Here is a 17,618-nt window from a genome sequence, read left to right as displayed (position 1 = left end):
ATTTCTTCTTGATTTAACAGCACGCATGTAGAAAGATAAACAAAAAGGTGTGAGTAAACATTTTACTGTAGACTTTTTATTTAGCAAAACAATTCTGACAATAAAAGCTTTTTCCAGGTAGCTAACACTGAACTTCATTTCATAATGCAGTTAAACTGGAACATATTTTCTTCCCTGCAGTGAAGTGCCGCAGAACTTGTTAGGCTTGGATTTCCTGTTTTTTTTTCCTGATGAGAGCATTTAAAAAACTACAGAATTCAATAAACAATCTGCATGCGACTTTGAAAGGAAAAATACATTTCCAGTTATATTGTCACATATTCTACTGGTAACAATTGTGTACTGCAGCTTAAAGAAATAAAAGCAGGTTCAAATGCAAGTGCAGAGCGACTACAGTGGTAATTCAGCAAGAGTCTCCAACAACAGCAGGAGAACAGATTAGTAAATTACAATCGATTGGAATACAAGATCTATTACTGCTACTAATTACAATACAAAAATAAAAATCAAACCCACCAACAGGGTTTCATGATGAAAACAAGCAAGCTACACAATGTACAACGCACTGCAGTCACACAGCTCGCTCAGCTACACAAGTCTCCTCTACAGTGCAGGTCATATAAAAAGGGTCAGTGTGTCTCGTGTAAAATATATCGCATGAGCAAAGCATCGATCCAAAGCCACTCTTCACAGTATCAGTCGCTGGACATTCCTAATGATAGAGCTGCAGTTTGAAACTGAAACAAGGATTTCAAATGTATATTTTAAACTTTGACCAGTTTTCTTCTTTGTAAATGGTAAGCTACCTTTATAGAGAAACTGACATTTCTAAAGTCATTTCCATCTGCCATACCTTCAAATAATCTCATTGGATTGGTTTTAAACAATCACCACCTTGAAAACAAGTTTAAGTTTATATATATATATATATATACATATACATACATACACACACACATATGCACATACACAAGTTAAACAAATATGCAATGTAAAACCACTAATTAATAAAATTATTAATAAAATTGAATTAAATATCGAAATGCCCAATTGCCTCACTAGATCATTTTAAGCATAAATATCAGAACTTCTCTGAAAATTGGCCAAGATCAGTATGATTCCAGGTGGGGGGGAGAAAAAGGTATGACAGCTGAGGTAGCAAAGCCAAATTAATAAACTAAACTTTGGAAGTTTCAGACTCTTATAGTGCATTTAGTTCTAAAAATCTCTTTACATATTATGCCTTCAAATTATTATACTATATTTAAATAATTTATACAAATTATTAAACACAAAAAATTGTAATAGCTTTTTTTCATTTTCCTGGTCCTGAGGGAAACGTTAAGCATTAAACTGTACAGATACAAAACAAGCATTCAAATCCCATAAAATACACTGTACACAACAATATACCAAAGGGTACATTTACAAAATCTCTTCAAACAAAGCAAATCCAAAAAATTCCATATTTCACAGAGTAAAACCTTTCAAAATAGTCCTTTGCAATGTTATAATGGATACAAAATAAAATAAAAACCTATATACATGAATGTACATTTTGATTTAATTTCCCTGCATCTGCTGCTACTATTTTAGTTTATAAAGCTTTTGTGGCAAGACGGACGGAAGGCTTTAAAGCCCTGCCTTTGAGGAAGAAAAGGCTGCATTTCCTCCTGGTTTCTGGTAATGACCAGACTTGAATGTTTTCAGACAGAGCGCACTCATTCCCAGTGAACATGGTGCTCCCATCATGACCAATTTATACTTCATGAAATATATACATCCTTCCCATTTTTTGCAATCCATTGATAAGTATACTTCAGTGGACTTTTGTTTTAATGATGTGTGTGCGTGTGTGTGTGCATGCAAACATTGGAGGTATATCACTCAGAAATAAGCTGCAGTCGTGCCCTGTGGCTCCAGTCCTCAGTGCTCAGTAGACTCCGGGGAATATGCGGAAGCGCACTTGTCGGCAGTACTCGTCCCACGCGGATCCGTACTTCTTTCGGCACTGGTGCTCATCACGAGCCTCGCGGTGAATCAGTAAGCAAGTGAAGTAAATCACGTAGAAGTATGGTAAAATGTGGTTAAAACCTAACAAAGAAAAGAGCAATATGTCAAATATTATTTCCCTCTAGCCTGTTTGGCAATTAAAATAATGTTTTCGAGACAAGACTCCTCATATCTAATGGTACAATTTCAGCCAGTTGGATGAAATACTTTATTCCCCAAAATGAAGGGTGAAGAAATGTAGTGCAGCGGTCAGAGTGACAGACTCACCGCAGGGCAGGGACCACGCCAGAGCCATGATGATGTCACCCAGGTAGTTTGGGTGACGGACAACGCCCCACAGTCCAGACACCAGCAGGCTCTTCCCTGTCGCTGTAGGGATGGTCTTCAGGTCTGAGAGAAAGAGAACATGCAGTAGCATTATTGCACATGGCGGCGCAAGGGCAGACACATCCACAGCGCTCGGGCTCTTACTTACGGGCCACTTTAGGGTCACGAGGGTCCCTCCTGAAGGCATTTTTCTGCGAGTTGGCTTTACGGAACACTAGGTATCCAATTACTGAGGAGAACAAAGATTGTATTAAAACAACAGATAATTAAAATACATGGCAATTAATGTATTACACAACAAAAAACTAAAACAGACATTTCAAGTCTTTGCTTTCTTTACATGGATTTTAAAACACATCCCTATCAATTATTCATTGAATTCCTACGTGCATGAAAAACACTGACTGACACAGTCCTTTGAACGATGAGTCACACACTTACAGTTCAGAGTAACAATGGCTGCCACCAGTGGCCAGGACAGCGTGTTGGGGTGGCTGACCAGGTAAAACGCCTGCATGCTGTAGGTAAAGGGCACCCAAACCAAATCTCCAAAAGTCAGCATGAATCCAAAGCCATCATGGACAATATCCATTGTGGTCAAAATTGCTTCCTGCAAACAACAAGATTTGTTACTGAACCTCCTACCAAACAGAGTGATTACTATCTCCAAACACGCACAACCGTACTAATGTACTACTGTACTAATTTCACTGAATTGACGTGAATCATCTGAATCACTAGATACATGCCAGTCAGTTTTACATTACTATCACTTCCAATATCATTTTTTTTTCCCAATCTCAAAGTTAGTTGCCTTACCTCATTCCAAAGAGCATCCAAGACATACAGCAGCTGGAAACTGTTAACCAGTATCATGGCCACAGAGGGACACTCAAGCTTCTGCAGTTTCATTTCAGCAAGGAGCATTGCGAAGTTAATCACAATCTAGAAAACATAAAAGGTGCAATAATTGTGGATACGTTTCCCTCCATATTGCCAACATCATATAATTAACACTGTACTGTGATGTCTTTGAGTAGTGTCAGTTCTTCCAGTGTTGTAAGTGACCAAGAAATACTTCGTCAAATTCCAAGTTAATGACATCTGTCCTTCTTTTACACCCACACAATTAGGGTCCTATACATGAGATACATTTTCATTATTTAAACGCATCTCACATAAAGGCCCACATTCCATGACTGAAACAGACAGTGAAGACACGGGATGCACAGATAACATCACCAGACAATGTTTCAATTAATCGGTATACTTTCTTGAGCTTCTTCTGTACATTTTGTGTTATAAAAAGGAAGCCGTTTCTGTGACTTTTAAAAAGGTTTAATTTTGACCACTAGGGGCTGCCTTGTGCTCAGAATATAATTCCATACATTTTAAATGTACGTATAATTTGCATCCTGGGCGAATAAGAAATAGCCCAATCATCGTATAACAATTTTGAATCAAAGTAATGAGAAGGCATCTAAAAACAGGAAGTGTCTACTCACCCATCCAATCAAACCTGGACGCAGCTCACAGAAGTATTTAAGATCAAAGATTTTAATTCTTGGATTAAGTTCACGTCCAATGAAGAAATCATAAATCAGGTTACCTTAAGATAAGCAAAGACAACAAAATAAACTTCCATGTAATCAAACATCTAGTTGTAACAGTCAGGAGCATCCATTTCTAACGGTTGCAACAATCCTGATCCATGCTTAGATTCATTTCTCAAAGCAGTACAGTTTAATTATAACTGAGGTTAGTTCATAGCATGCCTTGACACACAGTTTAATCCTCACCAGTGTTTCCGCCAGGGGCAAGCTCATCATTGTGTGCCCAGCGAGAGCGTGTGTACAGATACACACTCAGGAGGAGAGAGAGAGCCATTGCCGACACTGCAAACTGCAGGAAGTGCTCGTGGATGTAGCTCAAGTCTACCTTGTAGTACACTGCTGCTCCCAGCACTGCCACACTGAGGACAAGTGCATAAAAACCTGAGGGGGAGAAAAGACGCCTCTATTGCACATGTACAACCTGAGGTATTTTTCAGAAGGGACTCGCAGTTCATCCACATGTTTTTCTTAATCATATCTATTTAAATTCATGCAGTTTTTGTAATTGTACTAGATATGATTCTTGTAGACTTGGATGTAAGTTTCATGTGAAATTATCATGAACAAACACCATTTAAATATTAGCAAAACCTCATTGTGGTGATACATGGTCTAAAAATGGTTTACTTATATAACAAAAACAAAAAAACTCAAGTCTACTATATGATACACAATCTACCATGGTTCAAGTTTTCAGTGAATATTAACATCATACATGTACACGGTCCTGATGATTACCGAAGCAATTCATGTTGTCGTTTTTAAGGAGATACTCCTACTCCTTATTCAGGGACTTACAGACATCCTGAGTTTATCCAATTTTCTAAATTGGGTTCATCTCCACTGAGTGAAATGTGTCTACATTATAAAAAATAAAAAAAAGTTTACTTACCATTAATCCTGTATTTTAACCTTTTTCCACTGCTTAGGGGCAATCCTTCAGCAACCTTGAATTAACCAAAAAGCACAAAAAAATGTATAAATGTAGAACTCCAAAAGACTAAATATCTAACAGAATTAAACTTGGGGAAGAAGAATATTCCCGTTATCATACAGTGAATAGTGAGAAACCACAGTGTTGATCTGAAACTTCAATTCTTATGTGTGGCTTGAGCTGATAGCAGACAATAGTGCAGTGCTTAGTAAAGGGGTTCAATTCACACAATAAAGGATCAGAGACAAGGAGCAGGCCACTCTTTACCTTCCCAATCGGCAGCAGGTAGAGCAATGCTTGAAAGAGGAACCAGAGCACTACCATACCAAACACCTGGTTGTCCCATAAGGTGTCAATAGCAGGGAGGACAGGGGGAAAGTTCAGTATACTGGCATCTTCCCGATTGCATATCAACAGGAGAGCAAAGACAGTGGCTGGGAGAAGGAACAGCATGAAGAAGGCCCCTAAAATGAGAAACTGATGTCAGACATTGCCATGTCACAGGACAGAAAAGCACAGGGCAGAAGGATGAGAGCTGAACCCTTTCTGACAGTCCAGGCCAAGTTAAAAGCCATCACCGTTCTGTTTTAAACAGGCTAGAAAACCAGACACTCCTGGGGTAGGTTACACACTCTGATTACAGTAGCCATGTGGCCATAGTGTTATTTATTTATTTATTGGCAAATGCCCTTATCCAGAGCGACTTATAAAACATAAGAGCAATACAAAAAAATAGTGAAGTGGGAATCTCAGCTACTGTCCAGTAGTAAATAACATTGCTGTCGAATAAGAGAATTACTATATTCTAACCTTTTGAATCTACAGTTTAGAAAGATTCCCTTGGTTTCTACTCAGATATAACCTTCTCAAGCAATCAGCTTGAAAATAATCAAGGCAAAACCCGATTACAGTGATGGAGTCCCAGAACCCTGATTTCCCTCACTACAAAACACACAGGACTTGATTACCTAGGATATGACTTAATATATATCCATACACACGTCTCTTTGATAAAGTATAAATTACATATGAAAAATAAAAGGGAAAAAAAAATAAAAGTCACCCCTGTGGGAATGCAATCTCTTTATAGATGTACATCATAACATTCAGCAGTCTTTATATTCTTCTTGGTGCAAAACGTTACCTATCTTTCCCCCGAACTCCAACTCAGTAGTCTGGGGCACTCTGGGTTTTGGAGCTGTCCAAACAATGTCCTGCACCTTCTTCTTGAAGTCCCCAGGCTCTGCCACACTGACGACAGGCTCCTCCTTCCTGGGGCGCAGGTTGTAACGTACCTCCATAGGGTTCCTCTCCCACTCCGAGTCCACCTTTTGCTGGAAAAAAAAGACATTCAGCTAAAGGCATCTACCAAATACATACAAACACTGACAATTGGTATACAAAAAAATATTAGGATCCTCCCAGCATATGCTGCTGCTGTACAATTATGCGTTAGCGTTTCCTTATTGATTTATACATATTAAGAAAAAACTGCTTAGAAACATTGCACAACCCAATATCTACAAAGGGAATTGATCTTGAAAAGTTATGTCAATGGGGGGAAAAAAATAAATAAAATAAAATCGAAACAACTACACATCTTGAATTCAATGCAAATGACATCAGCTAAAGGTATAATTTGGTAACACCAATTTAAAATAGTGTTGAAACAACCTCTTCAGTATCTCAGGGATATTCCCATTTAACTTCCTCCTTCTTACCTTGTGAGATGTGACTTCGTGAGAAGTGTCATTTCCCTCTTTCTTGTCATGCTGGTTATTGCTATTGTTCACAACAGGCTTTGACTGCAAAAATAATTAAACAATCACAAAAAAAAAAAGCTCCCCTTCTCTAAAAACATTTTTTATCCCCATGCTACTGGCATGCCATGAAAAAAAGCATCCGTAGTGCAGTGAGAACATCTTTATGCTACTGTACTGAGTACACACACCCTCACACATTACAAAACTTGTTTAAAATAATCTTGCAGGAGATGTGCATCCAAGTTGTACAGCACATCATGAACACAGCTGTATACATTAAGGCCAACAAAGAGCTGGATTGTTGAAAGAGCCATGCCTACCACAGGTGACAGCTTTACTTCAAGGATCTCCTGTGTCTTGGTCTCCTTGCGCGAGTCTCTGCCGCGTGACGAGGTGCGGCGTGTGGACCTGCCAGGGGAGCGGGAGCGACTGCGCCGCCTGGAAGGCGAGTTCGAACGGGAGCGCTCCCGGCGACGAAACCCAGTGATGCGCTGTGCACAACCAGAGAAAAAAGGGAGAGGGTGTGTTATATTCACACAAACAAAAAAACTAAGTGTATATGTATGTATGCATAAATACATACATACACACACACATAAATTATATCAGCCTTTTTTCCATGCTTGTACCTAGAAGAATTGAGCGTGGTCACACCAAATATAGATTTGATGTAGATTTTTCTTATGTTCACTCACTTTGCATTTTGTTAATTAATAAATATTAATCTATTAACGTCTATTTTTGAAACCATTCTTACTTTACAGCATTTTTTCACACCTGCCTAAAACTTTTGCACAGTACTGTATATATAATATGAATCCATGAAAACATTAAGAATAGTTTATTTATAACAAAAGATTGATTAAACTAGTATTCAAATGTGCTTTGGTCTCAAACTAATAAGGTATTAAATGTATAGAAGGGACACATCATACAGTTCTGAATTGAATGAAAAATTAATTATACCGAAAAAGTAACTGTGGCTCCCCCTACTGGCACAATTGTGCAGTTCTCTAATAGTACCCAAACATCAATCAAGGATTACAAATAAGACAATACATTTTAATTCTATAAACACGTTTTGTTTTAATCAAAGTAGTAACTGAAAAATGTAACTTTACATAAATGTTTTTTTAAATACTGTAACTTGTAAAATGTAAAATACAGTGATGTCTCCAATAAAATAGGCAAATTAGTCCTACTGAATCTTTTAACATTCTTCACTCACCAGTTCAAAACCTTTGAAGTTCAAAACTCCCTCTGTTGCTGCCTTACATGTAACTTTGTTTTTAATTCCAAAAAAACAGCTTTCGAGTCAAGGCACTGCCATGTGCACACATCTTTGTAAATCAGGTATGAAATAAATATAAGGCACATTACACTGCTTGGCATCCCGACTTGAAAATAAATGGACCAAACGCAAACTCCTATGAGTGATGAGAAGATTGCATTTCTTACCCGAATGTCAGACTCCCTCAGTTCCAGTTCAGTACCATCCTTGTACTTCACTGTGTAGAGCTCAGTGGCTGCATCATAATTCATGACCTTCACTTCATAATACAGACTGCTGCCAGGCCAGCGCCCCATCACCATCTCCCCACTCGGAAACCTGTTGCTCGGCATTGTCTCTCACTTTACTGAGGCAAGGAGAAAAAAATAAAAATAATAATGATGATGATAATAATAATCCATATACAATAATTGCATGAAAGAAAACCTTAGATTTTTCAATTGAGCTCTGAGAAGTGTTACACGTCTAGGGTGAGGTTTTGAATGTAAAATACACAGACTTGCAGAACATCTTCCTTTAATCTTTTCCATGTGAAAATGCATTCTCACACCCTGTTGCATTGCTTTACATCTGGTAATTACCACATTAAAGTAAATGCTGCTGATCAGAGATTGTTGCCATCTCAATTGACATGACATAAAGTCACTATATATATATATATATATATATATATATACACACACACATATATATACATATATATATATATATATATATATATATATACATACATACACACACACACACACACATATATATTAAGGCTGTCAGGCGATTAAAACTATTATCGGTTAATCACTGGCAATTCGATGATTAATCGGTAGATTATTCGGGCACTTATTAAAATAAGTGGTTCTGCTACACAATAATACTTTAATAAATATCGGCAAATGATATTACAGTAGCATATAACAATGTTTAACGCAATGGTAACAACAATAAAATAGAAATGTGTATTAAAAAAAAAAAAAAACATCATAGAGTTTATCGACAGTACGCGCCAGGGGGCGCACAGATTATCACCCGCCCAATGCGTGAGATTTAGCGACAATGATTCAGAGTTTGAGATGAGGTCTCAATGCTTTATAGCTTTGCTAAATAAAAATGATAATGCAATAACAAATACCGTTTAGCTGCAACATGGAAGAGGATTATCCTTCCCTCTCGCAACAGCAAACGGTGTTTGCTCGCAAAATGATTCTGCATGATCATGCAGTGTGATAATGCATTTATTCCAAATGAAACAGAAAACCTTTACTTTGTCTTCAATATTTCCTTCTGAATCCAAAGCTAGACTGTAGTTTTCCTGTTAGCGGCTGTAACCCCGCAGTCTGAGCGCAGATACTGTACTGTAGCTCTTGTGATGTGATCTCTTGCGTGATTCATCTTTTCATTTAACACTACAAGCGCAGGGCTGGTCAGTTTGACCGATTTTATTTGAATTACTCTGTGTTCATGAATACACTGTGCAGACCCGTTCTTGAGTTTTCCTAAATATATGTATTAAAAATGTCTAAGGCGTTTTAGCTGCATAAACGTAAATCAAGTTCAAGTCTCGATCTCTACCTCACAGTCTATCATGTGCTTGAAACACATTTTATAGCATTACAAGTGTCTACAAATGTAGTCAGATTGAGCGGACAATTACGCCGCAAATAAACACGTGTCTCATTGTACTAACTGTGCAGTGACGCGTTTTAATAAAGGGTTTTGATGTTATTTACACCAATCATCTTTATGTTTTATGTTAATATTTTCAGGTAAATACATCTGTGCTAGCTGTATTCGATTGTTTGCCATCCATTAGACCTCAGCGTTTAAAGAGCTATCGGCGCTTCTAGTGTTAACCATATAATCGCCAGTCATTAATAATGAAGGGAAAATAAAAATCTGTTCGATTAAACTGAGAAAATACTGATCGTCGATAATTTTATTATTTATAGACCTGAATAATAGATCAATCGATCACACAGTCCCTTACAAATGTGTGTCACATTAGCATTGGAGAGATTTCCTTCAGGTGCATTCGGGGTCTCCGAAAAATGTATTTACAGTGTACTATGAAACCAGAGTTGCATTTTTTGCAAGGCATTGCTTTCAGTTTCATATTGTCCCTGTTTTCACATTGGCTGATTTTTTTTTTCTCGAATGTTTATTAAAATGCTGCAAAATTACAAATTAAATTGTTGATTCAACACACAGATACACTTAAAATGTTTGTTTTGGGGGTTATAGCAAGATTAGAAATATGTAAATTGCCAAATACTCACAAAAAGTAAATTCCCAATTTAGATTTGTAGTGCATATATGACTTCAAACGTTGCCACAATTCAAGGTGGAAAACACCTGTACAAGTTTCTCCCCCGAATTCTCATATCACACATACATTTTGATAGGAGATACTAGAAGATCTAGTTATGTTGCTATCAAGCAAAATCTTTAACACACATTGTAAGATGATCTGAAGAGATATGATCTGCATTCCAAACACAATGAAGCTGTGAGGTCAGCAGTTTTGTTGGGAATGTGAATTTCACAGAAGAGCTGACATCTCTATTCCAGCATGTTTGATTTTGTTTGTAGTTTAAAACCAGGCATTTCCAATACCACTTCTAAGAACATAAGAAAGTTTACAAACGAGAGGAGGCCATTCAACCCATCATGCTCGTTTGGTGTCCATTAATATCTAAGTGATCCAAGGATCCTATCCAGTCTATTTTTAAATGTTCCCAAACTTACAGCTTCTACCACATCGCTGGGGAGTTTGTTCAGATTGTGACGCCTCTCTGTGTGAAGAAGTGTCTCCTGATTTCCGTTTTGAATGCCTTGAAGGTTCTTTTGTTGCCTTGATCAATAGGTATTGTGTTGCATATTCCAGCACAATACAGGTGACAAAAAAGCTACAAATGCATCTTCAGTTTAACACAAAATTTGACTGCAAGTGTTTTGATTCAGAAAGAATGAAATATGCTGGACATCAATTACTAAAAACAGGCAATGTTTCAGATTCATGTTTTATTTACACTAAATGAGGGTTTAAAAAAAAAAAGTTAAAAAATGACCATATATTCTAACAGGCAGAAACTGGCTTCACCTTATTTATATCTTTTAAATAGTGTTTTAAATGCGTATTATTGCATATGGCTTCATTCTTATACATATATTTCTAAAATAGAGTCAATAGGTATTTTTTGTGCAGGAAAAGGTTCTGTCAGAAGTCCTTGAAGAACTTACAATCTCCAATACTCAGGAAAAAAGCAATCATATTGAAAACCACAACAGACATGATACGATCGCTATTCATACAGATTAAGTTATTGAAACTGCGTTAATTTACTTCGCAGTTTACAATGATACAAAACCACTGCGAGGTTTTTCCTGTATCCATCCGTTTCACGGATAGCCACCAACCCTGCACTGTACACACTAGCAACATCATAATAACAACGCGAGTCCGACTGTATCTTAGCAAAGCAAAGTTCACAGTGGATGCTGCAGAAAACGTGTCAATTCAAACCGCATGGCTGGGTATCTGCTGATGCTTCACTTATTGGATCTGAATGCATGCCTTATCTAATTAGCGCTGCCGCGTCCAGGATTACCTGTGGTTATGATAGCAAGCGACCACCAAAGACAAACAGGCTGAGGGTGGGACACTCGCAGTCTGCGTTGCGGACGTCAGTTCAAAGCCCCACTGTACTACGGGGTGTTTATTTAGTAAATCTGTTAGCTGTCTAAACGGGAAATGTCACCCGGGTCCGATTGTGTGCATCCAAGTCATTAACCAGTGGAGACAATGGCCCGTCTGCCGGTCCGAGTCGGCAGCAATTGTCCGGGGAGCAGTGTCTGAGTCCGCACTGATCCGGGGCGCCCTGCTGACGAAGCCACAACCGGGAAACCACACAGCTGGCAATTGGTGTGCATCATAATAACGTGTAACAAGTGCCATCTTACAACACAATTTAAACCGCCTCTACTTGAAGTCAGGTAACTGACTTCATTAGGCAAGTAATCACGCAGGCAAGGCGGGATTATTCGCCGTTCTGCCCCGGCGCAGTACATCATATGACATCATACATGTTTCATAAAAGTGAAACCGACACGATGAGCACATTAAAAATGTAAAAGGCTATTTGAAATGTAGAGGTAATGAAAATGCACTATGAATGCGATCCCGCCGTTAGTACAACAGTGGCTTCCTCCGAGCAGGGCAGAGGGAGCGGGTATAACGGGTCTGAGCCCACGGCCAAGTGAGACAAAAGAGCTGCTCCAGCTACACCTACTCCGCATCTCCACCCCGCACAGCCATCACTACAGCAGGCACGGCAAACTGAAGCGTGCAGGTTCCCATCGGCCTCAGATTAACACTGTTCTGGTTTAGCTAGATCAAAAGCGGATAGTTACACCGCAGGACCCTGGTTCTCACAACTACATAACCACTAAGCAAGTTATTCAAATCATAAACTTCACAAATTACAATCTTCCCCCCCGCTGTTAACAAACCAGGTCATGTTATTGTAACCATATACCATCCCTTCACAAAACAAAACACAAAACGTCCCCTCCGTACTGCACCACTGCTTACTGTTATTGGAAATCAAAGGAAAATAAATATAAAAATCACCAGAGAATCTCCACTTTCAGTTTGATGAACAGAAACTAAAAGCCCACGTTAGCGGAGTAAATAAAGACTTTACAGAAACAAGCTTTCAGCGAAACGCGGTGACAAAACCGCATCCTACTGCTTTAACGAGAACAACGCCGGCGTGGAGGGAAAACGTCACGATTCAAACCTTAGTGCGCATTAATAAAACCAGCACGTCTATAGCTAACTCTCCAGGGATAAGATATTACGCTTATGAAATATAGCAGTACGGCATAAGAAACACAATATTGCAGTTGGTCTAATATAGCATCCTGTGTGCTGTCAGTGTTGTAGTTACCCTCTGGATGACAACAACACTAAACCTACTCAGGCATTAATTTGAACAAACTTCACACTATTTACATCTAGCAAGCAAACTGCCTTTCAGTGGTAATTATGGATACACAGTGTATGTTACAGCCCTTTCCACACCCTTATAACGGGGGGCATTTAAACGGCACCAAAACATGCCGTCACTCCAGGTTCCGTCATATTGATGTCAAGTTCAACTGAGGTAAAAACTACAAGTCCGTAAAGTTACCTCTGGACCGAAAGTCTTGCCGGAAAACACATCTTTCAAACGCGTCATTGTGTAATTACGGAGTGTCAACCATTAATGACAAATACTGTCCAAAACCACTTTTCTAGCCTGTTCCCACTTCTCAAATACGGAGCCGTTAAACTCCGTGTCTGCCACAGACATCAATGACGGCTCACAACACAACAATATGACTATCATTCGCACCGAAAAAGTTACTTTAGGAATGTAATACCAAACACCCAGTATAAATAATCGTATCCTTACCTCAAATCCGGTACAAAAACAGTAAATACGCCCAAATGTCACTATAATAATATTTAAAAACGTTTAATAATAATTAAAAAAAAACTGCACAAGTGCGTTCATCCCTCTCTCGCAAGCCCCTAGCGTCGGTGATGGCGCGAAGCCCGCTCATTGGACGGTACAGACTGATTTCAAAATTCCGTGCAGCGCTGATTGGCTATCGGAGGCTGCTAGACGAGCGGTGATTGGTTGAACTAGACTTTCTCCAACCAGCATGTCCGGCTCTTTCTTCGTGTATCGTTTGCACAGTGAGACAAAATGGCGGCGCAAAGCTCACAGTTGCAGTGCTGTAGATATTGAGTCAGAAAAACCGAAAGCGGAGTTTCACCATATTTTGTTGCCCTGCTTCTGTCGGTGTTCAAAAAGTAAAAGCGATTGAATAACTTATACAGGCAATAACTATTTTAAATCTGATATACATATACACAAATGTAATACAAAAAATTAACCGTACAGAGCGAATCAGTGAAAAAGTTGTTTCAGCACAAGGGACTAGTAGAAGCGTTTTTAAATGAAGTAATGAATCAGATTTTTTTTTTAAGAAAAGCGTTGTTTTATATTTGAAGCTTCAGATTCCTCTTATCGTTGTGGGTACGATAAAAATATATCCATATTATATTAAACAGTAGCCTATAGTTATGTATAAAATGTAGTGTCTTGCACGGTTTACATCAGCACTGTTTAAACCAAGTCTCAAATCACTGCGGCAGAGTGAATTTCTACAGATTGTTTTTATTTTTAAATTTGTGCATTGTCACTATGTTACGCTATGACAAAATATATATTTCTGTTATGGTGAGCAGAATACACATTTCCCCCTGAAAGTTTCCCTGCTAGAAAATGAGTAGTACAATTTTGTTTTTCCTTTTTTGGCTGTCCAAATAAACCTGAAGCTCTAAACATTTCAGAATAGAGCCCCACCCAAAAGCAGTGTCCAACTTTGTCACTTCTGTTGTACATTTGTTTTGTTCAGATGGCAATAGACTAAAACCTTTGGTAACCAACAAGTATGATCAAACAACACAGACATCTATAAAATATACCATCTTTATGGTCTCTGCATTAGTGACTGCAGGTCAAGGCTACAATGGGCTTATTAGTAGCTAGCTGACTCGTCTTAAACAAATGTAGGATAATGGGTAGACAAGAGCAGGACTCAAGACAAGTTATATTTTAGTCTGCATGGATGGAATGGAAAACTATGCACCTGTAATGGAAAGCTGTAACATTCATGTTGCCTCCAAGGTTGTAAATCTTACGCATTATAGAAGTCACCCTTGTCACATGACAGAAGTTACAGAAACAAGTTAAAAACGGGGGTAACATTAATGCTGCTGTTACATCGATAACGTGGGTATGATTGTATGTTGTTTAGTAATAACCTATGTACATGTTTTTGTCTACAACAAAAAGTTATGAAAGCAAATGCTGCAGGTGCAGTTACCCTCCTTCATCGGGGGTGGTAGGAAGTTCTGCTTTAGAGCTCAGCAAGGAAATGGCGCCCATATTCTGACCCGACCTCAGACAGACCAGGGAGAGGCCTTCGAAGACTAGCTACCTTACCCGGGGCTTTACCTTCATTCTAATTATTTATTCAGATTACTTAATTTGAGAACCTGCCATATCTACAGTTCAGCATTGTTGGAAGCTGCCTTTGAAAGCAAAATTTTATTTCTGGAAACTACATTTTGATTAATTAAAACTTTTGCTTCGTAGACGAACAGCATTACAAAATGCTAATGTAGGGTTAGTCGACCCCCAACCCAAAAACAATGTTGTGGTTCTCAAATCTGTCTGTCTTACAGTGCTGCAGTTGGATTCAGAAGATATAATAGTATTTACTGTTGGGGACTTTAATGTAGCTGGGGACACCTGTTCACTAAACAGATGCAGGCACTGCAAAGCATTAGTGAACAGTGAGTTTATTTACTTCCTGACGAAAAGACGTGACTGCTAGAACACAGCAGCTGCACAATTTACAGCAGCGGTTTATTCTGTTGAGAAACACATATTCCAGACTTTACAGCCTCTTAAGATTACTATTCAGACGCTCTTCTTTCTAACTGGATTAGTTAACCTCTTATTTGTGCACCTACATGTCTATAATAGAAACTACTACATGCTGTTGTCTCTAATAAGTTGCAAAATACAGGTTTTGAACTGATCTTAGTCCTTGTCATGTCATGTTTATGCAGCATACTGTATATTTGATCAATTATAGAAGTTACATAGGATAAAGGTGTCTGCTAAATTACAGTGGCTCTTTCATACATGACTGAACCTAAGAAGCAGAAAATGGTTAACCACCTGCCCACCCCTAAAAGCAAACATAAGGAGTCCAGTGGTATATGAAATATATCAATATTATTAAAGCTTTGGTTTCCTTTTTGCCCCACAAATGGCATTTAATGAAATAATGTTAGATAGTGATCCTCTAAACAGAACAGGTGTGAGATGTTGGAAGGAGAGAGAACAAAGAGAGACAAGCCTCCACACCTCTGATCACACTGAAACTGCTGTCTCAGACACACCACTGAACACCTGAACCACTCAGCTACACCACCAAGGCGACAAAAAAACAAAACACAAAACAGGATCCCTCTCTCCCTTCAATACACACCAGACTTAAATTTCTGTCACAGAAAGTGTTCAGAGTGTAACCTTTACACAGTATTAATTTTGTTTAAAAGAGAACAGAATGTGATAGATGTATAAAGAAAACAATTGTTAAAAAAAAAAAAAAAAAAAAAACGTAATGCCGGACAAGTGAACATGCTTCTCCCCGTTGTCCACAAACCTCTTCCTCCAGCTCAGAAATGGTTTACTATACAAACAGTTCAATTAAAATATGCATGCACCATTTTACCTCATGATAGTGAAAGTGAAATATGTCAAACGCCCAATTTGGTAAAACTACAAAATGATTTGAAACTGTCCAATCAAGTTGCATGAATGGATGTTGTTATTCAAATGAAGGAAGCTGTATTTACAAAGGGTGCCTCATCTCCTCCGGGTCTGCTGCTGCTCTGGGGTTGTGATGGGCTGCCGCAACAGTGTCAGTCTTCCTGTCTCACTGCTCGTCTGCGCTCCTCTCCGCCTTTTGCCAATTTCCGCTCTGAGCTTCAGCACTGTGACTTCAGTCTCTGAAGAGAGCTGCCAAAAAGAGAGGGAAATTTTAAACTGCAAAAGGAGGTATTCTCAAATACACAAACAATACTTTCTTGAATGCAATTTCCAGTCTTTTTCCTATCTTGGTTATTGGAAACTATCAAAAACACCTGGTAATAAAGTATTTATAACTTGATCAAAAGCTCTTAAAATGTTACAAAAAGTGACAATTAGTCAAATTCATAAAGTTCCAACTTGAGAGATTTGTTTTCCTCTTGTTCATTGACACTTTGGCATGAAACAGTAGACAATTTAGTACCTTAATTTCTAATTGGAAAAATTCAGAATAATACCCGTGAACAATAAAGCTGGCTGTATGGATTATGTCCATATTGTCTGTACAAGTACTATTCATCCTGTTCTGGTGCCGTCTTTAATTGTATATTTATTATATAAATCAGCTGGCTCTAAGTTACAAATTTCAGTAATGTATGCAATTCTTTATTCTCATTATGTCCAGTAAACTTGGATGTCTTAAGAATCACCAAACTGCAGTTAAATGTACATGAATTTCAGCACTGAAGTGAGTTCCGATGGGCCAGATCGTGACATGCTTCGACTCGTCCGTGTTAAATTATAAAAAGAGGGGTTTTTGGCTTGGAACATTTCTCTCCACTCCATCGTATATACGCGCTTCGTCACTTCCTGTTTTCCTTCCTCTCATTACCACAGCTGCACCGTGCTCAGTGAGAAAGTTCTGCTCACAGTGAACAAGGTGTTTTAAAGCATGCCTAAAGAAATGCTTTAAATGTTATTTACTAGGGGTTAATACATGGTCACATTGGGAACCCTCTTATTTGCTTTAAACTGGCAATAAATATCAGAACTCTTTAAACACGTACCGAAATTACAGTAAACTGTTTATGTCCCAGTAACATTCCATTAAAAAAATAATGCTAGGGCCAATGTAAGTTCATAGTTTGTCTTCAGATTGATAAAGATGAATGAATGCATAATCTTACATGTCATCCCCAGATATAAGATTTACCTTTAAGCAGAGGCAGTGCCGACTGCAATATC

General features: G+C 38.4%; 1 protein-coding gene across 2 annotated transcripts; it reads right to left on the bottom strand.

Annotated features, from left to right (window-relative positions):
• Positions 1-48: 48 nt before the first annotated feature.
• On the bottom strand, positions 49-13,546 carry lbr (lamin B receptor). 2 transcript variants are annotated; one of them, XM_066705289.1, is made up of 14 exons: positions 13,392-13,546; positions 8,109-8,287; positions 6,971-7,141; positions 6,609-6,692; positions 6,032-6,221; positions 5,155-5,351; positions 4,846-4,900; positions 4,140-4,334; positions 3,846-3,949; positions 3,160-3,285; positions 2,782-2,950; positions 2,489-2,569; positions 2,281-2,403; positions 49-2,094 (listed from the first exon to the last, which is right to left on the bottom strand). In XM_066705289.1, exons 2-14 carry the CDS (start codon positions 8,271-8,273, stop codon positions 1,934-1,936), a joined length of 1,821 nt encoding a protein of 606 aa, XP_066561386.1. In that variant the 5' UTR covers positions 8,274-8,287; positions 13,392-13,546; the 3' UTR covers positions 49-1,933. The 2 variants fall into 2 exon arrangements, with proteins under 2 accessions (XP_066561386.1, XP_066561392.1); XM_066705295.1 differs by lacking the exon at positions 13,392-13,546 and adding an exon at positions 10,681-10,947.
• Positions 13,547-17,618: the final 4,072 nt, after the last annotated feature.

The sequence above is a fragment of the Amia ocellicauda genome, chromosome 1 (genome assembly GCF_036373705.1).
Source record: "Amia ocellicauda isolate fAmiCal2 chromosome 1, fAmiCal2.hap1, whole genome shotgun sequence".
Classification (NCBI taxonomy): Eukaryota; Metazoa; Chordata; class Actinopteri; order Amiiformes; family Amiidae; genus Amia; species Amia ocellicauda.
This window is presented reverse-complemented; position numbering and strand designations above follow the sequence as displayed.